Source organism: Psammomys obesus, unplaced genomic scaffold (genome assembly GCF_907164565.1).
Source record: "Psammomys obesus unplaced genomic scaffold, mPsaObe1.curated_primary_1811, whole genome shotgun sequence".
Taxonomy (NCBI): domain Eukaryota; kingdom Metazoa; phylum Chordata; class Mammalia; order Rodentia; family Muridae; genus Psammomys; species Psammomys obesus.
Genome location: NW_026596158.1, coordinates 2,589,407 through 2,611,329, shown reverse-complemented (window position 1 = coordinate 2,611,329; position 21,923 = coordinate 2,589,407). Strand labels below are relative to the sequence as shown.

General features: G+C 59.3%; 3 protein-coding genes across 7 annotated transcripts in view; 2 read left to right on the top strand and 1 right to left on the bottom strand.

Moving 5' to 3' along the window:
• The window catches only part of Nphs1 (NPHS1 adhesion molecule, nephrin), a 21,729-nt gene extending 19,549 nt beyond the window's left edge, over nucleotides 1–2,180 (bottom strand). The window contains exons 1-6 of the mRNA XM_055594893.1: nucleotides 2,081–2,180; nucleotides 1,782–1,997; nucleotides 1,586–1,708; nucleotides 1,323–1,451; nucleotides 809–890; nucleotides 343–446 (exon numbers count right to left, since the gene is read on the bottom strand). Of these exons, the coding sequence (XP_055450868.1) occupies nucleotides 343–446; nucleotides 809–890; nucleotides 1,323–1,451; nucleotides 1,586–1,708; nucleotides 1,782–1,997; nucleotides 2,081–2,180 (754 nt within the window). The remainder of the gene's footprint in view (nucleotides 1–342; nucleotides 447–808; nucleotides 891–1,322; nucleotides 1,452–1,585; nucleotides 1,709–1,781; nucleotides 1,998–2,080) is intronic.
• Nucleotides 2,181–5,002: 2,822 nt separating this feature from the next.
• Nucleotides 5,003–14,661, top strand: Kirrel2 (kirre like nephrin family adhesion molecule 2). 4 transcript variants are annotated; one of them, XM_055594898.1, is made up of 15 exons: nucleotides 5,003–5,491; nucleotides 5,612–5,761; nucleotides 6,757–6,906; nucleotides 7,068–7,228; nucleotides 7,620–7,770; nucleotides 7,909–8,014; nucleotides 8,100–8,248; nucleotides 8,510–8,607; nucleotides 8,720–8,852; nucleotides 8,969–9,081; nucleotides 9,205–9,424; nucleotides 10,303–10,401; nucleotides 10,694–10,794; nucleotides 11,501–11,566; nucleotides 13,248–14,661. In XM_055594898.1, the coding sequence occupies exons 1-15, from the start codon at nucleotides 5,440–5,442 to the stop codon at nucleotides 13,581–13,583; spliced, it is 2,085 nt and encodes a 694-aa protein (XP_055450873.1). In that variant the 5' UTR covers nucleotides 5,003–5,439; the 3' UTR covers nucleotides 13,584–14,661. The 4 variants fall into 4 exon arrangements, with proteins under 4 accessions (XP_055450873.1, XP_055450872.1, XP_055450874.1 ...); XM_055594897.1 differs by having other exon boundaries at nucleotides 8,510–8,637; nucleotides 8,981–9,081; XM_055594899.1 differs by having other exon boundaries at nucleotides 8,510–8,637; nucleotides 9,340–9,424.
• An 849-nt stretch (nucleotides 14,662–15,510) lies between these two features.
• The window catches only part of Aplp1 (amyloid beta precursor like protein 1), an 11,507-nt gene continuing 5,094 nt past the window's right edge, over nucleotides 15,511–21,923 (top strand). For both annotated transcript variants that reach the window (XM_055594895.1, XM_055594894.1), the window contains exons 1-10: nucleotides 15,511–15,752; nucleotides 16,625–16,768; nucleotides 17,804–17,936; nucleotides 18,092–18,204; nucleotides 18,370–18,503; nucleotides 18,624–18,811; nucleotides 19,199–19,329; nucleotides 19,821–19,895; nucleotides 20,496–20,654; nucleotides 20,741–20,869. In XM_055594895.1, the coding sequence (XP_055450870.1) occupies nucleotides 15,606–15,752; nucleotides 16,625–16,768; nucleotides 17,804–17,936; nucleotides 18,092–18,204; nucleotides 18,370–18,503; nucleotides 18,624–18,811; nucleotides 19,199–19,329; nucleotides 19,821–19,895; nucleotides 20,496–20,654; nucleotides 20,741–20,869 (1,353 nt within the window). In that variant the 5' untranslated portion in view covers nucleotides 15,511–15,605. The remainder of the gene's footprint in view (nucleotides 15,753–16,624; nucleotides 16,769–17,803; nucleotides 17,937–18,091; nucleotides 18,205–18,369; nucleotides 18,504–18,623; nucleotides 18,812–19,198; nucleotides 19,330–19,820; nucleotides 19,896–20,495; nucleotides 20,655–20,740; nucleotides 20,870–21,923) is intronic.

Genomic DNA, 21,923 nt, shown 5'->3' with positions numbered 1-21,923 from the left:
CCTCCTCCTCCTCCTCCTCCTCCTCCTCCTCCTCCTCCTCCTCCTCCTCCTCCTCCAATCTCAAATTTCCCTGGAATGTTTGCTTTTTGTTTCCAGGGCTGGGTTTGAGATCTGGGCCCATGCACACCCTACACTGGATTCTGGCGTGCTGCTCCGTAGCCCCGCCCTCAGCAGCCCCAGCTGGCCTTTCTGCTCTGCCCCCGCCTCCCAAATGAGGGGTTACCAGCACACAACCAACACCACGGCTGGTGACGATGCCTGGACTTTTTGCCATTCTTGAATCTCCCAGTGCTCCCAAGTCCTCCACACCCACAACCCCCGCCCCCCCCCCCCCCCACTTACACAGAACATTCATGGTGAATGAAGCCTTGATGGGAGTGTCCAAAGCCGGGCTGGACCCCTCACAGACCAGTAACTGTCCGTTATCCGAGCTCTGCGGTGTCACCCTGGTGTGGGAAAATAGAGGTTCCTGGAGTCAGTCGTCATCTGGAATTTGGGGGGCCAGGATGAAGAGGTGGCCATCCCAGCCCCCATGCTGAATGATCCTAAGATTTGGAATCCCGGGGGAGAGATTTGAAGGTTCAACAGTGAGAACCCGGGGTGCCTAAGGTCCTCCCTCACCTGGCCTAAATCTTTTCCCTTCATACCTACAACCTGGGGGTGTCCCCGGGGAGTTCTGAGAGTCGGGGGAAAGGGCTGGGTCCAGGTATTCCTACAACTCAGAACCCACACTTGTGTTATCGGGTTCTGAAACACTTGCGGGACCCCCTGGAGGTCAGGGCACAGGGAGGGCCCCCAGCTTGCGCACCTGGCTTCGGCCTCTGTGGTGAAGAGCTTCTCCTTGGACCCCTCGTTCTCGGTAGAGGACACTTCGGATACAGCTCGTCCACCTTGGGGCAGAAGAAAGCTGCATTTTCTCTGAGGCAGACCCAGGAGCGTGCCCTGGACGCCCTCGGGGTGAGCACAGCACCCCCTCTCACTGGCTCTGGGGGACAGGAAGCTGGGGTGCCAGTTCTGTCCTCCCACTTTCGGGGTCCTGTGAAGTTCTAGGGTTGTCAGGGCGGCGGCGTGGGCCTCTCCTTCCTCCTCTGTCCCGCAGCTGCGGCTTTGATCTCCCGCACTGCCGCTGGCACCCGCAGCTCACCTGCGTGCTGACGCCTCTCCCTACCCCAGACCAGCCGCCCTGCAGTCTCCCGGCTGTCTCCCCACAGGCCCCTTTCTTACCCAGCACATCCCACGTTGGCCTCATTGCCCCGGTGGTACCCAGGAAAGACACTTGGCCAGCGGTTCTGGGCCGTCCCTCCCGATCCCCCCACACTCACTCTGGAAGAAGGTGATGTCAGGTGCTGGTTTGGCATCCCCAGACACACAGGTGACCACATACTCCTGACCAGCTACCCAGGTAACCGTGCTTCCTGCCTCCGGGGTCAACCGAACCTCCCTGGGGGGAACTGACGAGAAAGGCTCTGAGGTAAACCACTGCTGGACGGAAGCGAAGGGCTGGGGGCTCGGGAGCTCGGACTCCCGGGTCTGAGGAAGAGGGCTGGGGCGCAGACTGGTCCCAGAGGGGCGTGCTCGCCCGTACCCAGGATGGAGAGGATTACTTTGGGAGACACGAAGGCAGGCCCCACGGCCGAGCGGCTGACTTGGCATTCGTACTCCGCGTCGTCACTGAGGTCGCAGGCTTCGATGAGCAGGTGGAATTCACCTGGAGATGGCGCCCCCAAGGTCAGTACCATGGCCTCCGCTGGTGGCCGGGGGCCCAGGCCCTGCTCGCTCACCTTTGGCAGGATCTCCTTCCATGCTGTACCTTGGGAAACCTGGGATCCTGGGGTTCGGGCCCAGCAGCAGCCCGTCCTTAGCCCACTGCACCACACTGCCGGGGGCCCTGACCCCACACCTCAGCCTAACTGTTGTCCCTTCCACGGCCGTCAGGTTTTCAGACAGATCCCAGAAGCCTCGGGGAGCGGAGGTAGGGACTGGTGATGGGGCCAGGCCTGGGGACACAAGGAGATTGACGGTAGGAGACAAAGGTGGCACATGAGGGCCGTGTGGCACTTCGGGGCCAGCTTCCACTCACCTGCCGTCAGCATTCCCAGGAGCAGCAGGGGAATCAAGCGGGAAGTTCCGTGTGTTGGGGTGACCCCAGGACCGCGGGCCCTGGCTGCCTTAGCATCCATCACCGGCCCTTGGTTTGCTGCTGTCTTCCCTGCGTCTCTGTATGTCTCCTGCTTTTCTTTCGAGCTCTCTTTTTCTGACTTATCCGTCCTTCCTTTCTTCTCTTCCTAGACTGCTAGCATTGTCTCTGACTGTCCCAGTCGTTCTGTCTGGGAGTCTTTTTTTTTTCTGTCTCCCCCACCCCCCGTTAAAGGTTCTTTCTGAGTTCCAACCCCAAGTGCTCAAAAACGCACACGTTCTCTCTCTTTCTTCTCTCTGTTCCTCTGTCTTATCTATTGCCACCCCCTTTCACCCACTCAGCACTCATAGAGGACCAGCTGCTCGGGGCCCAGCAGGTTCATGAACCCGGGAAGCCATCAGCCAAAGCATGGAGCTGTTTCTTGGCCCAGTGTGTGTTCACACTGCTGTTTCCCTCAAGTCCTTCCCGAGTCTGCCCAGCCGAGCAATGAAATCCCCTGTCAGCACATGCCAGGGACATTCTCTGGTGCCTCCCCAGCCCGGGTGACCCCACGGTCCTGGGAGAGCATTTCTGACTGGGGCCATCTCCCAGCTCAGATGGAGCCCAGAGCAGGACCTGTGTGGGTGGGAGGGCACCACACACACAGACACACACACACACACACGCATGCTCACACACACGCATGCTCACACACACGCACACACACACGCTCACACACGCACACACGGCGTCATCCATGCTCTTTGTATCCAGACAGTGGCAAGTCCCTTCCCTCTCTCAGTGGCATCAGGCACCTCTGCTGGCGAAGGTGCAAAGGTGTGGTTTTAAACCAGGGGAGTGTGGGAGAGAGGGACACCAACTGTGTGCATGTGGGTGTGAGAGTGTTCTCGTTCCGGGGGTGAGAGTGGATTTCCACCTGTGAACGCATCTGGAGTGTCTGGCTGTGTGCGCAGAGAGCACCGGGACAGTCAGGAAGCACCGTGTCCACAGGCCTCAGCGTGTGCAAACCTGGTGAGCTCAGACACAGGCAAACAGAGGGCACGGGCCTCTGGAAACCGCAACACCTGAAGCCCGAGGCCCTGTGAGAGGCCTCCTGTTTTCCTGAACTCCGCCATCTCTCCTCTCTCTCTCCGAGTCTCCAGCCAGGATGATTTATCTTTTCATTCTTCCCTGCATCTTTGATTCCGTCTCCCACCTCCTCCTCCCCCTCCCCTTCTCGTTTCTGTCACTGTCGCTGTCCTCCTCCGCTGTCACTCAGCAACAGGAACTCGTTATATGCTTGTTCTCAGTCGGCCTGCCCCTGTGCCTTCCTCGCTCGGTTTCCCTGGCTCCGAGGCCTGATTCTGATCCTTGGATCTTAGAAGCATATGCTGGCTGGCCTGCACCCAGCCTGGGTGCACAGATGCATTCGCTGGGGGACAGGCCCCTGCCGTCTGCTCATCTCCTTCAGGAATTGCAACTGTTCGCTTTTGCCCCATACCCCCTACAAACCTCCCACCCCACCGCTGCCGTTGCTCCCAGAGGCAGTCTGGGCATCTGGCCTGAGTCCCTCCCCCACAGCTGTCTACAAGGATGCACCCCCTGGACTCCCCCCCCCATTTCTTTCTCTGACCCCATCACCACCTCCGGGGAAACGGATTGCGAGCGTACAGACCTAACCAGGAAGGCTGTGTCAGGGGGCCTTTACCAGATGGTATCCCCGGGGGTCAAAGTGCAGAGCTGGAACCTTTAATTAACTCAGCTTTACTGTGTTCCTTCTCTGAACGCTCCGGGGGCCCCAAGCTCTCCGTTTTTCCATGCCGGGAGCCCCAGAGGGCCAGGAAAGGGAAGCTGTGTCAGGTGTCTGGAAAAACAGCCTCGTCACCCGACTTCCTCCCCAGGACCCAGGAGCCCTGGTCTCAAGCCTGTCCTGTTTTACAGCACAGAAGCCAGGAGTTCAGGTCTAGGTGTGGGGGGGCCCCCAGGAATCTTTTCCAGCCCGCCAGCCCTCAATCCCTCAACGCTTCTGGAAGACTCAGCACAGATGTCCAATCTGTTGGTTTTCCAATCCTCCCTGGCCAGTGGGGGTGAGTGAGAATGAGATCGCTTGTCAAATCCGGTAGCTTTAAGACTTAAAGACCAGATTTTCCGAACTTGGCCCAACTGCACCATTCTGAAGGCTGCAAGGCTTCTCGGCCAGCAGAGGTCTGAACCAGCCCCTCCCTGCACGTCTAACCCTGGTTTAGAAGGACCAGGCCGAGCCTTGGGTGCCGCTTGGTCACGATAGGCCCGGGAATGTCAGGCCGGGGGTCCCAGCCCCCCAAGCCCCGTCAGTAGGCTCAGGGTCCCTCCCACCTGCTCTGCCAGCTGCGCAGCGTGGGAACGCCCCAGCTGGGCTGCACCGGAGCTGTCAGGACAAGCTGTGCGGTTCCCAGCCTCCCGGCCTGCCGGAGCCAGGGCACTGCCGCCTCCCAGCCGTCGCCCGGCAACCGCTCGGATGGGCCCGGGGCCGCTGGGTGGGGAGAGGGGACGGGTGGGTACTGCGGGGTCCTGGGAAAGCAGGAGGTTGGGGGGGGGGGGGGGGGGGGTGGATTCCTGGATCTTAGGGTATGTCATGGCTTGCAGCGATGACAAGGCGGCAGGGAGGTATTTTGGGAAACGGGCAGCTTGAACCTCTCTTTTCTCAGGGCTCCCAAGTGGTCCTCCAGCACCTGGGTGTCCTCTCCCCGACCCGCAGGCTCACGGGAGCCCGCGCCCCGCCTCCCCAGGGCTCGGAAACCGGCGAGCCCCCAGGGCTTCCCATTTATAGCTTGGTTTCCACTCAGCTAAGTCCCTCGTGGGCCCGGGATGAGCAAGTTTCTTCCACGCTCTCTCTAGTCTCCTCCTCGTCCCCGCCCCCCCTTCAGCCTCAGCAGGGCGCAGGTGGCCAACCCGAGCAAGCCCCCCTCCCTGGACTCAGATGTTCCGGCTCCCAGACCCCCGATAAGGCGGGGGCGCCCCTCGCCGTCCGCGGGCGAGCCGCGGCGGTTTCTCAATGGGAAGAGGGCGGGTCTCCAGGGGGCGGCGCCAATAGGATCCCGCCCTCCCCGCGGGTCCCTCGCAGACCCGGGGTTGGCACCCGGGAGCGGCACGGAGGCTGCGGAGGAGCCACGTTTCGGGGGGCTCTAGGCCAGACGGAGACTCTCCCAGCCTGGAGGGAAGACTGGAGCGCAGAGAGCGGTTCCAGGCCCGCGTGGTGGTGAGAGGCGTGCTATCGAGGAAGAAGTTGGAGGGGGACCAGTGTAACCCTAAGTCTGCGGGATCTTGGGGTGCACACACTCGGGATGCTGGCCGCCGCCCTCCTCGTTTTCCTCTGCTGCTTCAGGGGACGTGCAGGTACCCCGGGAGGGCGGGGAGAGAGAGAACTCCGGAAGCCGGAGCTTCTTCTGAGTGGGAGGAAGGAGGGTTCTGGGGTCTGGGCGCCCTGGGTCAGCTGTACTGTCCCTCTTCTCCTAGGCCCATCGCCCCATTTCCTGCAACAGCCCGAGGACATGGTGGTGCTGCTGGGGGAGGAAGCCCGGCTGCCCTGCGCTCTGGGCGCATACAGGGGGCTGGTGCAGTGGACTAAGGATGGGCTGGCCCTAGGGGGCGAAAGAGACCTTCCAGGTGAGCTGGTCCCCACTTCGGGGTCCCGGGGCTGCGGGGGGCGGGGGCTGCATACGGCGGCGGTTTCAGTCTTGGAGACTGAGGGGCTCCCGAGAATATTTGGGAATCTTGAATTTTAAAATAAGTGGGGTTTTGTTGGTGGTGGTGGAGTTTTGTTTTTCGGGACAGGGTTTTTCTCTGTGTAGCTCTGGCTATCCTGGAAATCTCTCTGTAGATTAGGCTGGCCTCGAACTCACAGAGATTTTCCTGCTAGGATTAAAGGCGTGGGCCACCATCGCCCGGCTGAAATAACTGTTTCTGAACAGAGGTGATTCCTTGTGTTTGGGGATTACCATAATATAAATGCATGGACACTTTGCCAATAATTATAGAGTCGTGTAATTAATGCTCAGGTTAATGTGAGCGCCCCAGAAGCCCCGCCCCCTTTTACTATCCTCTCTGGTAGGTGACCGGTACTCTTGGTGTTGTTTTTCGAGACACTTAGCACACCAGGCTGGCCTTGCACTCACGGAGATCCTCCTGCCTCTGCCTCCTGAGTGCTGGGATCACAGGCGTGCCCCCACCTAGCCCAACCTAACTTTAACGGGAATTGTTTCCTTGTGTTCCCTTTTGACTTTCTCACTTCCAAATCTGTGGCGACTATAAACTGGCAGGAGGCTTAGAACCTCTCTGGACCCAGCACACACTTTTCCCCCCTCTGTCGTTGTTTTGGTTTGGCTCTCACTGTGTACCCCTGGCCAGCCTCAACTCCCTGTGTAGAACAGGCTGGCCTCACACTCATAGAGGTCTGCCTGCCTCGTACTCCCGAATGCTGGGATTAAAGGCTTGCACCGCCAAGCCCTGCCCCAGGACATGCTTTTAAAGGTGTTTCAGCACTGAGTGTGCGGCTCTTCAGCCCCCTCCTCCCCTCCCCCACGCTCCCTGGTGCGGGATGCCTGCGGATGAAGACCTGAAGCCGGGCGCTCAGAGTCATGCATGATCTCTGCTATCTCCAGGGTGGTCCCGCTACTGGATATCGGGGAATGCTGCCAGTGGCCGGCATGATCTCCACATCAAGCCCGTGGAGATGGAGGACCAAGCTTCCTACGAGTGCCAGGCTTCGCAAGCAGGTCTCCGGTCTCGACCAGCCCAACTGCACGTGATGGGTGAGGACCCCCCCAGTTTGGGCTGGGGGCCGGAGTGGGGCAGTCAGGACCACCTGGGAGCAGCAGAGTCTAGGGACCCCGGGGAGGGGTGGGGTGGAGCTGAGAGGCCCAGAGGCTCTGCTTCCAGGATTCAGTCCTGACCCCCAGATCTCCCACTGCAGTTCCCCCAGAACCCCCCCTGGTACTGGGCGGGCCCTCTGTGTCTCTGGTCGCTGGAGTTCCGGGAAATCTGACCTGCCGGAGTCGTGGGGATGGCCGACCTGCCCCTGAGCTGCTGTGGTTCCGAGATGGGATCCGGCTGGATGGGACCACCTTCCGCCAGGTCGGGTCTACACTTCACCAGCAGGCTCATCTGGGGGGGGGATGGCATCCATTCAGGTCAAGAGCCAGACTTCCGGGCTCAATCCTTTGCTAATTTCTTACTTTTGCATATGACCTTTGACCTCTCGGTCCCTCAGTTTCCTTATCTGCACAATGGGAAAAACAGTAGCATTACGTCACAGGATAATATAGAGAATTAAATAAAACACGAGAGTGTCTAAAAGTGCCCAGCACACAGTAAGCACTACTTACGTATTGGGGGTGTGGTGACACACACCTATAACCCCAGCGCTTGGGAGGCTAAGGCAGGTGGGTCAGGAGTTCAAGGCTAGCCTCTGCTTCCTGACCAAAAAAAAAAAAAAAAAGAACGAATTGTTGTGTATCACTTCTAGACCACGCTGAAGGACAAGACCACTGGGATAGTGGAGAACACCTTATTCCTGACCCCTTCCAGTCACGACGATGGAGCCACCTTGATCTGCAGAGCCCGCAGCCAGGCCCTGCCCACAGGGAGGGACACGGCTGTCACACTGAGCCTGCAGTGTGAGTGCAGTCGGGCCTGGAGAGGCCAGGGTGGGCCTGACCTCCGGGGTCCGCCCCAAGCGGAAGAGGGGAACCGTGGGGCCTGGGACCTGAAAACCCAGCCTCAGAGGGGAGATAAGTCCCACCTTGTCCTCACAGATCCCCCGGAGGTGACCCTGTCTGCTGAGCCCCAGACTGTGCAGGAGGGAGAGATGGTGACTTTCCTGTGTCGCGCCACGGCGCAGCCTCCGGTCACCGGCTACAGGTGAAGAGCCAGGCCCCTGGTCTGCAGCGGGGACGGGAGCTGGAGGAGAGCTGGGACGACGGGAGTGCCGTCCCTGTCCCCGCAGGTGGGCGAAGGGGGGCTCCGCGGTGCTCGGGGCACGCGGGCCGAGGCTGGAGGTCGCGGCCGACGCCACGTTCCTGACGGAGCCGGTGTCCTGCGAGGTCAGCAACGCGGTGGGGAGCGCCAACCGCAGCACCGCGCTGGAAGTGCTGTGTGAGCAGGGGCGTGGCCGCGCGGGGGGGGTGGGGCCTGGTGGGCGTGGCCTGCCCGGGAGGCGGGGCTAGGGCGGGTCTGCAACCTGCGGTCTCCGGATGGAGAGCTGAGCGGGGGCGGGGCGGGGCGGGGCGGGGCGGGGCGGGGCGGGGCGGGGCGGGGCGGTGGGCGGGGACACGTCCAACCTGAGCCGTCTAGGGTTTCGCAGAAGCTCGTCCTGGCTCGGGGGGGCTCACTCCACCCCACTCCGCCCTCCCCCAGACGGACCTGTGCTGCAGGCAAAACCCAAACCGGTGTCGGTGGACGTGGGGAAGGACGCGTCCTTCAGCTGCGCGTGGCGCGGGAACCCGCTCCCACGGGTAACCTGGACGCGCCTCGGGGGCTCTCAGGTGAAGCCCCATCTGTGACGGCGGCCGGAAGTGGGCCGGACTCCCTCCGGGAGGAGCCTCTGATGCCCCTTCCCCGTGCCAGGTGCTGAGCTCCGGGCCCACGCTGCGCCTTCCGTCCGTGGCGCTGGAGGATGCGGGCGACTACGTGTGCAGGGCCGAGCCGAGGCGCTCGGGTCTGGGAGGCGGCGCCGCGCAGGCCCGGCTGACGGTGAACGGTGAGAGAAGCCGGAGGGGGAGGGGAGGGCAGAGACCACGGTGACCACCGGCCCCGACCTCACTTTATTCAGAGCTGGTCTGGGAGAGGTTGAAGCCTCCGCCTAACGCTGCACAGTGTCCATTGCAGCTCCCCCCGTGGTGACGGCCCCGCACCCTGCTCCGGCCTTCCTGAGGGGCCCTGCCCGCCTCCAGTGTGTGGTGTTTGCCTCCCCTGCCCCGGACTCCGTGGTAAGGACATGCCTCCATGACACACCAGCGCCGTCCCACACCGGACACTGACGTCATCACCAGCCCCTCTGCCCCCCTTAGGCTGCTGAGTTGATCTCCCCTCTTCCCCCCGCCCCCCCTTAGGTCTGGTCTTGGGATGAAGGCTTCCTGGAGGCAGGCTCACTAGGCAGGTTCCTGGTAGAGGCCTTCCCAGCCCCGGAAGTGGAGGGGGGACAGGGCCCGGGCCTTATTTCCGTGCTACACATTTCTGGAACCCAGGAGTCCGACTTCACCAGGGGCTTCAACTGCAGCGCCCGGAACCGGCTAGGTGAGGGACGAGCCCAGGTCCACCTGGTCCGTAGAGGTGAGTTATTGACCCGAAGACCCCGGACCCCGGATCCTGGGGATTCCGAACCCCACCAACACCGTGGTCCCCAAGATGGAAGCTGCCAAACTATAAGGCTGAAAATGCAGAGGCTGCCCAAACCTAGCCAATCTCAAAACTAGGGCAGCGAGAAGGCTCAGCAGTAGTAAAGGCACTTACCACCCAGCCCGCTGACACAGTTCAGCCCCCGGAACCCACGTGGTAGGGAAGAACCGATACCCAAGACTGTTCTCTGAGCTCCGTTCATGCATTCACGATAGCATGCGCCCAGAGCCCTAAATGGAAAATACTAGGAAGCTACGAACACGGGAAATGGTGAAATTAAAGGACTCTCGCGTTCTAAGCATTCCTAAAGGGGGTGCCTGTTACCATTTATTTATTTGTTTGTTTGTTTGTGTATGGGCATGTTCCTGCCACTATGTGGGAGTCAGTTCTTTCTCTCCGTTATGTGGGTTCCCAGGTCAAGTCTAGGCCATTAGGCTTGGTAGTAAGTGCCTTTACCCATTGGGCCATCTCGCCAGCCCAGTCTGTTTGTTTATCATTGGAGTTTTGTTTTTGTTTTTCTGAGACAGGGTCTCAGATAGACTAGGGTGCTCTTGAACTCCTGGCAGTCCTCCCGCATTATCCCAAGTGCTGTGTTTGCATCCCAAGGGATGTTAAATTCACACACTCAAACCGTGGATCCCCAAATCCAGGGGTCCTCAGACACCCATCAGAGCATGCTACAAATCTGGGGAAATCTCCAACTTGGCAGTCCTTTGAACCCCGGGACCCCAAACGCGAGCCCTGAGCCCGTGTTTCCCTGCTACCCCATCTTCAGCTCGGCCCCCTCAAGACACCTTCCCCGCCCCTTGCAGACTTGCTGCCCACCGTACGGATCGTGGCCGGAGCGGCCTCTGGAGTCACCTCCCTCCTCATGCTCGTCGCCGGGGCGGCCCTCTACTGCTGCCGCCACGGCAAGTACCCGTGCCTCGAATGCCTCATCCTCAGCACCCCTCCTCTCCAACCCCCGGACTGCCAGCCTAGGGGCCTGGCTCCTTTCCTGGTTCTCTGAGGCTGCACAGGTTCCAGTTCCTTCCCGGGCCCTACCTCAGTTCCCTCGGGTCACCCCACCTCCGTTCCATCTCCCTCAGGCTGGAGTTCCCCAGCCTTCCTAGCCCACTTTGCCCAGTCAGCTCTGTTCCCAAGTATTGGCCTTCACCAACTGTGACCTCACCTGCCCCCTACCTCTGCCTCTCGACATCCCAGGCTCTTTCTCTAAGCAAAAGAACTTGGTCCGCATCCCAGGAAGCAGCGAAGGCTCCAGTTCACATGGCCCCGAGGAGGAGACAGGCAGCAGTGAGGAACGGGTAAGATACTGGGTCCCCACATTCCGCTGTGCTTCCAGACCCACATAATAACCCAGTCCAACCCGCCCTCAACCTCAAGCATGGCCCTAGCCTTTTTGCTGTTTTGTTTTCCAAGACAGGGTTTCTCTGTATAGCCCTGACTGCCGTGGAACTGTGTACGTAGACCAGGCTGGCCTTCAAATCAGTGATCCTCCGACCTCTGCCTCCTGAGTGCTGAGATTAGGGGCGTGTGCCGCTGCACCCAGTTTGCCCCGCTCTTGAATGTAATGACTCTGGACCTGCAGTACCCTCAGACTGCAGATACCCCCCCCCCCCGCCCAGTTATCCTTTCTGCTCAGTATGTCCTCACAGCCTTATTCATTGCTCTAAGTCTAGACTCAGCCCTCTCCTTCAGCCTGGGCTCCAAACGATGGCTGTGAAAGCCATCGGGACCCTATGTGAGATAGGACAATCTTCTTCTTTTTTTTTTTTTTTTAAGATTTATTTCTTTATTATGTATATGTAACTCTGCCTGCATGACCACCTGCGCACCAGAAGAGGGCGCCAGATCTCATTATAGATGGTTTATGAGCCACAAAGTGGTTTCTGGGAATTGAACTCAGGACCTCTGGAAGAGCACTCAGTGCTCTTAACCTCTGAGCCATCTCTCCAGCCCAGGACAGTCTTCTGATCTCTTCCTGTCATGTCATTCTTTCTCCTGCTTCAGGGTCCCATTGTGCACACAGACCACAGTGACTCGGTTCTTGATGAAAAAGAGGCTCTGGAGGCAAAGGTGAGTATTGGGGAAGGAGCTCGCTCTCAGCCGCTGAGCCTGTAGCTCTCCCCACTTAAATTAAAAACAACAACAAAAATCTTTATGGAGACAGGGTCTCTCACTGGCTTTGACTCAGCACAGTCTTTCTCCTGTAGAACTTCAGACCTGGACACTACATTTGGCTCCTTCCTTGCTTCTGTCTCCTTTTGATTCTCTCACCTTAAGACCTACCTTTGTGTGTGGTGGCACACACCTTTAATCCCAGCACTTGGGAGGCAGAGGCAGGAGGAGCTCTGTGAGCTCAAAGCCAGGCTGGTCTACAGAGTGGGTTCCAGGATAGCCAGGGGTTGTTACTCAGAAAACCCTGTCTCACAAAATCAAACCAAGAGAGAAAAGAAGGAAGGAAAAGTGCAAACAAAGGAGGATCATCAGGTAAAGGAACTTGCCAAACCTTTTGACCCTTGAGTTCAGTCCCAGAGACTGACAAGATGGAAGGAGAAAACCAACTCCCTCTCTGTTCTCTGACGGCCACATATGTCAACAGAGTGAGTTCCAGGACAGCCAAGGCTGTCCTAACCCTAATCCTAACCCTTACCCTAACCCCAATGAAGAAACCCTGTCTTGAACAACCCCCCCCCCCCAAAAAAAAAAAAAAAAGACCTTCCTTTAACTCCACTCTCAACTCCTGGGCCAGCTCATCAGCTTTATTTGGCTGCTCTCTTCCAGCTAGGCGTCTTCCTCTCACTAGGTCCCACCCTAGCCTCACATTCCCCAGAGACATCCCTGCTTTGGAATTCTATCTTTTTAAAAATAATTCATTTAGCTGGAGAGATGGCTTGGAGGTTAAGAACACTGGCTGCTCTTCTAAAGGTCCTGAGTTCAATTCCCAGCAACCACATGGTGGCTCACAACCATCTATAATGAGATCTGGTGTCCTGTCATGCAGATAGAACATTGTATACATAATAAATAAAAAAAAAATAATTCATTTAATTTTATCCTATGTGTGTTAGTGTGAAGGCGTCAGATCCCTTGGAATTGACATTACAGACAGTGTGAGCTGCCATGTGGGTGCTGGGAATTGAACCCGGGTCCATTTGGAAGAGCAGACAGTACTCTTAACCCCTGAGCCCCTGGAGTTCTATCTTAGGGTAGACACATTGATTCTGGCCCAAGCTCGAATTGGAAAGCCGCCGCCCTGACTGTTCTTTCAGACGGTCTCACATATCCCAGGCTGGCCTCACACTGAGGATGTAGCCAAGGATGACCTCGAACCCCCATTAAAGGCATGTGCCAAACACTGACTTTATGTAGTGCTGGGAACCAAATCGTGGGCCTTGAGCATGCTCTACTGACGTCCCTAGCCCCAGTTAAAGCCTTCTTGTCTATACTTGTGCTTTCATCTTGTCCTGAAACCCACCCTCCCTCCTCCACCTTCTCCCCCCTCCCAGACCCCCTTCCTCTCGCCTTCAGCCAGACCTTGCTTGTTTAGGAAGCCAGCACACACACATACTTACAGACTCCATCCATCTCTGCTGGTCTATATACCTAGCTCTCTCTGTCTGGGAGTCTCTGCTTCTGCTCCTTCTGCCTTTGTGCCTCTCTCTAGGTCCTGCCGTAGCTCAGCGTGTCTCTGCCCCCATGATCCTTGCCTTCCTGTACCCTCACATTCCTCACCAAAGTCTCATTGGTTCCTCAGGATCCAACCAACGGCTACTACAAGGTTCGAGGGGTCAGTGTGAGCCTCAGCCTTGGGGAAGTTCCGGGAGGAGGGCTCTTCCTGCCCCCGCCCACTCCGGCCGGACTGCCAGGGACTCCTACTTACTATGACTTCAAGCCACACCTGGACTTAGTACCCCCCTGCAGACTGTACCGAGCACGGGCAGGTTACCTCACCACACCGCACCCCCGTGCGTTCGCCAGCTACGTGAAACCCACATCCTTTGGAGCCCCAGATTTGAGCTCTGGGACTCCGCCCTTCCCCTATGCTACCTTGTCTCCTCCCGGCCACCAGCGCCTCCAGACTCATGTGTGAAGACCTCTCTCCAACTGAAGGGTCTCAGGACCTTCAACCTGCCATAGAGGGTGTTGCCCAGATTTCTAAGGAAGCAGAGCACGTTGATGACCTACGCCTCCAAAACCGAACACCGAAGGAGGGGAAGAGCATTTCAGCCATCGGGACCATTGATGCATAGCTCAGCCAAAGGGGAGTCTCCAAGTGGGAGCAATGTGGCCACTGTCCCCGCTTATTCTCCCGTGAGAAAGACATTCAAGATGGTCACCAAACGCTTTGCATGGGGACGACGTCAGGAGGTGATGGGAATTAGGGACATGGATGGAGGGCCAGTAGAGAAGATATTTGAAAATGACCATGTACATCAAAAATAATGATAGGGTAAAGCAAATCAAGATGAGAGAAATCATTCCCCCAGCCCACTCCGTCCTGGCTTGCCCAAGGAGGGGAACTTTGGCCAATACTAGTATAGCCAATATGGCTGTCCATTCTCTGGGAACCCAAAATGGCCTCTATCTTGATTCCTTCCTTAAAGACACAGAGAAAACTGAATCCAAGGAGTGAGGCTGGGATGAGAATAAAGGAGATAAGGGGGATTTGGGCTAAGAATATTTATGTTTAATTTAAAAATGCAAAGAGGCGAATGTGCTGGTGTTTTCCATCAGTGAAGGGGTCCAGAGTTTGTGCTGTATATTGGCCTTCCTCTCCCCTGGCCCAGGGGCGGCCAGCAGCAGGAATAAAACCCTATGTCCTTTCTTAGCCCCCCTACCTGCTTACTACTGTAGTCTCTTCTTGTTCTGTTTTAAGCTTTATTATTTTATGTGTGTGGGTGTTTTGCCTGCATGTATGTCTGTGCACCACATATGTGCCTGGTCCCTGAGGCCAGAAGAGGACGGTGGATCCCCTGAAACTGGAGTTACAGACTGCGTGGGTGCTGGGAACCGAACCCAGGTCTTCTGGAAGAGCAGCCAGTGTTTTTAACCACTAAGCCTTCTCTCAGCAGGGTTTAAGCCTGGAACTCTTGATCTTCCCGCCTCAGCGCCCCTGGGATTACAGGTGTACAGCCCACTTTAGGCTCTTTTAATAACACACCCGGGTTCACCCCACCCACGCCCACAAAGACGAAAACAGACGGGCAGGTTCAAGCAGAGGCATACACACAGCCGGGCTGCCCTCGGTTGACCCGGGAAAACAGAACAGTCCGTATTCACGCGAGGAGATAAAACAGTGAACCCTTTAGGCGGAAGACTTGAGGTGGTCCTCAGCGTGGGTGAGGCCGGTCCTCAGGTCTTTGAAGGTTACAGAGTCCAGCAGCTAACCTGAGTCGTCTTTAAAGAAAGGGGCTTTGGCCATGGAGTTTTGAAGGGCCAGACATCTTGGCAATCAGGGCAGGAAGACTGAATTCCCAGGTCTGAGGAAGAAAGGGTGGGAGGCCAGAGGAGGCCTGGAGGGCAGCAGGTCTTGAGGCGCTGCTGTGTTTTGTCTTTTGAGGCTGGGTCTCGGGCGGGTGGGCTAGCCTCACACTCCTATCTTCCTGTCCCACCTCTCAGCTGCTGGGGCCAAGGGCATGTTTATCACACTCCCTATGTTCTTGACTGGGGAAATTTTGGAGGTCTCTGTTCCTGGGACCTCAAGAGAGGAATTTATGGAGGAGACCCCACCCCGACTCCGTGGATTCGGGCATCCTTGGAGGACAAAGCTGAGGGTGGGTGCCTGCTTTGTCCAGGAGAGAAGGCCGAGGGCGAAAGGCTGAGAGACTTTTCGTGGGGTGTGCCACCTGGAATCCCGAGGGGCCGGGGCTTGGCGCAGGCTCCCTCCCGGGGTTCCGGAGCCTCTGTGTGCGCAGAGCAGCCACGCTATTGTCCTGGCTGGGAAGGCGGGGCCGGCGCGGGGCGGGGCTGGCGGCGCCGGCGCAGCCCGGGGGCGGCGGGAGGAGGAGGCGGCGGCGGCGGCGGCGGTGGTGGCGCTGGGAGCTCCTGTCACCGCTGGGGCCGGGCCGGGCCGGGCGGGAGCGCAGGGGACGTGAGGGCGCGAGGCCCGGACATGGGGCCCGCCAGCCCCGCAGCTCGCGGTCGGGGCCGCCGCCGGGGCCCGCCGCCGCTGCCGCTGTTGCTGCCGCTGTCGCTGCTGCTTCTGCGCGCGCAGCTCGCCGTCGGGAGCCTGGCTGGTGGGAGCCCCAGCGCGGCCGAGGTGAGGCTCGGCCGGGTCCTGGGGATGGGGGAAGGGGCGGGACCGGGTCCCTGGACCTGGACGCAGCGTGGCCACCGCGGAGAGCGCAGTCCTTTTAGCCAGGGGGCCTGCCCCACTCGCTCCCCATTCTCGGGCTCCCCCCATCGCCTGACGTCCCTGCCCCCTCCCGCCCGCATCGTCGGACCTGGCTCTCCCGGAGCCCCTGGTCCTAGAAATCTAGCGCACCCCTAGACGACAAAGCCCCAAGCCCTGCCCACCTGCACGTAGGACCCATCAGGCAGCGGGCGCTTGGATCTAAGCATCCAGCTCCCTTGTGTCCTCTGGACCCGCATGAGGCCCCCAGCCCCGAACCATTCAGGGGTCCAGGCCTCCACCCACTTCTCAATCCAGATATAGCTCCCCTAGTCCTTCCAAGAGCTGATGTGCAGGCCTGCAAGGAAGCCCGGCCCTGTCGTCTTTGCACCCCCTCAATGGGAACCTGAACTGGGGATGGAGGAGGAGGGGCCAGAATGCCTGGGTTCCCCCCTACCTCCCCCCCCCCCCGCGCGCCCCACGATTCAAGTTTAACTCCTTCGGGCTCCGGATTCAAGCTGCTGGGGCGGGGGCGGAGCCTGTCTTCTCAGCTCCCAGGCCGCGAGAAACCCGGAGTGTGTGAGGGGGGGAGATCCTCGTCACCATAGCAACGGGAGAGCTAGGGCGCTCTCGCCCCGCGGGATCTGTTTCCCGGGGAACGGCCCCTCCACCCAGGAGTTGCTCAGAAGGAGCTGGTGCTAGGTGCAGGGGTCCTATCTGGGATTGAGGGAGCAAAGGACCAGACAACCCCGAAGCCAGCATTCCGCGGCCCCTCACCGCCCCTCTGCTTCCACTCCTAGGCTCCGGGGTCGGCCCAAGTGGCTGGGCTATGTGGGCGTGTAACCCTTCACCGGGACCTGCGCACCGGTCGCTGGGAACCGGACCCACAGCGCTCGCGGCGCTGTCTCCTGGACCCGCAGCGCGTGCTGGAGTACTGCAGACAGGTGGGCGGGACCCACGGGAGAGGCGTGGTCAGTGGGGAGGTGGGCCCAAGCTGGGACGGGGTCGCCCTTGAGGAAGCTAGCCTTGGGAAGGACGGAGGTTCGGGGAGAGGAGAGGGTCTGGAGAGCCGGGGCAGGTTTGGGGTCTGTGACCGGCGGAGGGGGGGGGCAGGGCTAGGGCAGACTCTGTGTTGGGGCATGAGGGGGGGGGGGGGGGGGAAAAAAGAAAGTCGACCGAGCAAGAGCGCCCGAAGAGTGGCGGGGCCTGGGAATCTGGAGCCTTGTTAGAAAGAGTGGGCGTGGGAAGTGGGCGTGGTCAGCGGAGGAGGCGGGGCTTAGATACAGCGCGCAGAGGGCTCCGACCTGAAGCCGACGAGATCCGGGAAGCGAGGGAGTCCCTTGAGAGCGGGAGCCTCGGAGGCGTGCAATGAAAAGGCGGGGCTCGTACGGAGAGCCCCGTTCCTTAGAAGCCACCCGGAGAAAGGCGAGGCGAGAAGGAGGGCGAGACACTTTGAGAAAGAAACCCGATTCCCGGGCCGCGTTGCCCTGAAATACAGACTTCATGAACAGGCCTCGGGGACCCTTCACCAAGACCTCCTGAGAGTGGTGACCTTAGCCACCAGGGGGCATAAGCAATGGGCACCCTCGGCTTAGCCACCTGGTCCGTCTAGACACAGAGACGGGCGAGAAAGGCCCGGGGGATGTCCTGAGGAGCGCTAGGGATTGACCACGCTGACCATGCTGGCATGGGCCCGTAACCCCAGCCGTCGGAGAGGCTGAGGGAGAAAGGCAGCAAACGGAAGGGCCGCGTAGGCTACGGAATGAGCTCGAGGTCAGCTTAGGATACGTAAGGAGACCTGGTCTCCAAATAAAACCTGAAAAAGAGGGCCGGGCATGTAAGCTCAGTGGCAGAGCACTGGCTTTGGCATGCCTGAGGCCTTGGCTTCGCTCCCCCCTCCCCCCCCCCCCCGCCCCCCCCCCCAGGGCGGGGGGGGGGGCCGGGCGCTGCGCCCCCCCCCCCCCCGCTGTTTCCCGCAGATGTACCCAGAGCTGCACATCGCCCGCGTGGAGCAGGCTGCGCAGGCCATCCCGATGGAGCGCTGGTGTGGGGGCAGCCGAAGCGGCAGATGCGCCCACCCGCACCATGAGGTTGTGCCCTTCCATTGCCTGCGTGAGTCACCTGCTGGGGGGGGGGCGCTGAGGTGAAGTGGGGGTGTCCCGGAGGGGGACGTTTGGAGCGCCGCTCCAGTCTGGGTGCTGGGCTGAGAACGCTCTGCGGAGACCGATGCCCGGACTCTGAGGGTTCTGGTGTCTCCCATTCCCCAGCTGGCGAATTCGTGAGCGAGGCCCTGCTGGTGCCCGAAGGCTGTCGGTTCTTGCACCAGGAGCGAATGGACCAGTGTGAGAGCTCAACCCGGAGGCATGAGGAGGCTCAGGAGGTCAGGAGCTTGTCCCGCCTACCTCCTAACTGAGGACTGGGAGGCCAAGTCCTGACTTCCTCCCAGAGGCCAAGGGTCCTAACCCTCAGCCGCCTCTCCTGGACCCAGCATCGGGCGCCACCCTCCAACCAGGTCCTTTTGGCCTCCGGCCTCCTCTCCCTGCAGGCCTGCAGCTCCCAGGAGCTCATCCTGCACGGCTCTGGCATGCTTTTGCCCTGTGGCTCTGATCGGTTCCGGGGTGTGGAGTATGTGTGCTGCCCCCCTCCAGCAACGCCCAACCCGTCCCGGATGGCAGTTGGGTGAGTGACAGAGACTCCCTATGCCCTCCCCAAGAGGGGTGTTGGGGGTAGGAGGGGGGAAGGATGGAAGCCTGGGAGCCCATCGGGGGATCTTACCACCTGAGTCTTCTGCTTCTTCAGCGACCCCTCTACCCGGTCCTGGCCCCTGGGGGACAGAGCAGAGGGAGGTGAGGATGAGGCAGAGGCGGAGCCCTTCCCTCAGCCAGTGGACGACTACTTTGTGGAGCCTCCCCAGGCTGAAGAAGAGGAGGAGGAGCAGGAAAGGGCCCCACCTCCCAGCTCACACACCCCTGTCATGATCAGCAGAGGTGAGGCAGTATCCTCTCCCACCCCCGCCTCTCTTCACCATTTGTGGTTTGGGGGAGCACAGTGGAGCAAAACTGGGGAAAGGGAAGAGATGGAAATGGCTTTGGATATGGGTAGATGAGTCTGTGAAGAATGAAGAGGGAGAGGCCCTCCACAAGGGGGCGCTTGGAAGAGGGGGAGTCATTTGCTAGGCGCCCCCAGGATCATGTTGACAATGACCTGAAAATGTATGAGGGGTTCCCGAGTTTTGCAAACACAAGGTCAGGCCTGGAACCTTGATGTCAGACAACAACCGTCCCTAAACCGGACACAGGCTGCTCTCCAGTGCATCCTGGGAAAGGGGCTTCTCAGGAATGAGGGACCTGCCTGCCTGACCCCTTCTCTTGCAGTCACTCCTACCCCGAGGCCCACTGACGGTGTGGATGTTTACTTCGGCATGCCTGGGGAGATCAGCGAGCATGAGGGGTTCCTGAGGGCCAAGATGGACCTGGAGGAACGCAGGATGCGCCAGATCAATGAGGTGATGATACAGGGAAACCGGCACCACTGCAGGGGAATTCTTCATTGACCCTGCCCCTAAAGAGTAACCTAGCATCCTGCTACCAGAGCCCATGCCACCCTGTAATACGGCAACAGACTAGTGTCCCGCCTTGCAGACCACCGAAATGCCACCATAGATAGACACTCCAGCCTGTTGCACAATCCACTTAAATTCCTTTGGAGCTGGTTGGGCGTAATAACAAATGCCTTCTTCCTGACACGTGAGAGGCTAAAGCAAGAGGATCAGAAGTTCAGGGCTAGCCTCGAATACATAATGGCTTTGAGACTATCCTGGGCTACTTGAGAACCTGTCTACAAACAAACAAACAAACAAACAAACAAACTGTCTTGGGAACAGGAAGTCCAGTGGCACTTTGTGATCCTACTCATTCTATTAAGCTTGGAGATGGGTGGGGGACCCCGGTATAGACTGGGTGGATCCTGGGACCCTGAAGTGCCCCTCCCCCCCAGGTGATGCGTGAGTGGGCCGTGGCCGACAGCCAGTCTAAGAACCTGCCGAAGGCCGACAGGCAGGCCCTGAATGAGGTAGGACACCATCCTCTGAGCCTCACCACTGAGACTCTCACCGTCCTCTGAGTCTGCCCACCCCTAGGGCCCAGTCCACCCCTTTCAGCTCCTTCCTACTCTCCCCTCCCAGCCCCAGCCTCGCATCTGGCTGGGAATGCAGCCCAGGACCAGGTGCCCGCTGCTGTCCAGCACTGCCCTTTGAGGCTGGCTTTGGAATCCTCCCTCTGGTCTCATTTTCCCCCTCGGTCCCCCTCTAACAAACCCAGCTTCCTAATACTTGTCCCCGCATCCCTACCCACCCCTCCCGATCAGCCTCCAGTCTCGGGCCTCACCCCATCCGTGTGTGGAAGGCCTGAGCCTGCCTTCCGTTATACCTTACACTGACAGTTCTGATTTCTGTCTGTTCCCGCCCGACCTTACAGCCTGCACCCTCAAACCAATTCCCAGTAGGCGAGCCCCGCCCCAACTCCCCCTGACCCTGCACCCCACCCCTTCCACTGAGCCTCCCGCCCCTAGGCTGGTTCTGTCAGGAGACCTCCCCAAGCCCACCCTCCTTGCCTAGACTCATGTTTACTCAGATTTTCACACCCACCCACCCGCCTCTGCACCCCTTGCCAGCATTTCCAGTCCATTCTGCAGACCCTGGAGGAGCAAGTGTCTGGCGAACGGCAGCGCCTGGTGGAGATCCATGCCACCAGGGTCATCGCCCTGATCAACGACCAGCGCCGAGCCGCCCTGGAAGGCTTCCTGGCGGCTTTGCAGGGTGATCCGCCTCAGGTAGGGCAGGTGGGGAGGTAGGGGTTGGGGGCAAGCAGTAGGCAGAAGGTCAGGATCGGCCCGGACAGCCTCCGTCCCGCCCGCAGGCTGATGGAGTCCTGACGGCCCTGAGGCGATACCTGCGTGCCGAGCAGAAGGAGCAGAGGCACACGCTGAGGCACTACCAGCACGTGGCCGCTGTGGATCCCGAGAAGGCCCAGCAGATGCGCCTTCAGGTACACAGGCGCCTCCCGTCCCCAGATGCCAACCACGCTCATCTCTCTGTCTTTAAAAAGTGTTGTGGGGGCTGGGTAGTAGTGGTGCACACTGGCTTTAATCCCAGCACGGGGAGGCAGAATGGGCTGTGAGTTCAAGGCCAGCCTGGTCTCCAGAGTGAGTTCTAGGACAGCCAAGGCATCTGGTCCGTGGGGAGGCCAGAAGAGGGTGTTGATCCTCCCGGAACTGGACTTACAGATGGTTGAGAGCCACCATGTGGGTGCTGGGAATTGAACCTGGGCCCTGTAGAAGAGCAGCAAGTGTTCGTTCCCGCCGAGCCATCTCTCCAGCCCCAGATCCTTCTCTTGACCCTCACTTTCCGTTTAGAACCCTTCATTAAATCGGAACTTCCTTTTTGTATCTCCAAACACGTCCTGGCCCTTCCATTCTTTCATCTCAAATTCCAACTTCATGATGCTGGAACACTGCTCCCAACACACACACACACACACACACACACACACACACACACACACACACACACAGGAACGCCCACGTGAACCCACTCACCCACCAGCCACTCATGCACGATTACACACTTGTCATACTGTGCTTTTAACTCCCTTCCTGCCCCCAGAATTCCTACTTCCTGTCCTTCGGGATCCTATTTCTTGTCTCTTAGATTCCTGCTCCTGCTTCCAATCCCTTGGACTTTGCTTCCTCCCCCAGAATCGCTGAGCTTGGAGCTCGGCCTTCCACCTCCTTCCCTAGGCCCGCTTGCTTTCCCTAGAACCCCTGTTGTATGCTCTAGGAGTCTCATTCTGGTTTCTTGGACATTCTCTTCTGGTCCACAGATACTCTCCTCCATGCTCTTGAATGCCAAGCCTTGCCCTTGAACCACTGTCATTCCTGTATGAATCCTCTGTACCAATACCTGTCTACCCACAGTCCCCTCACCTGCCCCTCCAGCCGTTCCTTCTCCCTCTGACCCACGCATCTACTTCCTCTATCTGTACCCCGCCACTCACTGTGCAATAGCCCTCTCTGCCTAACCTGGAGATTGCTATGTAGATC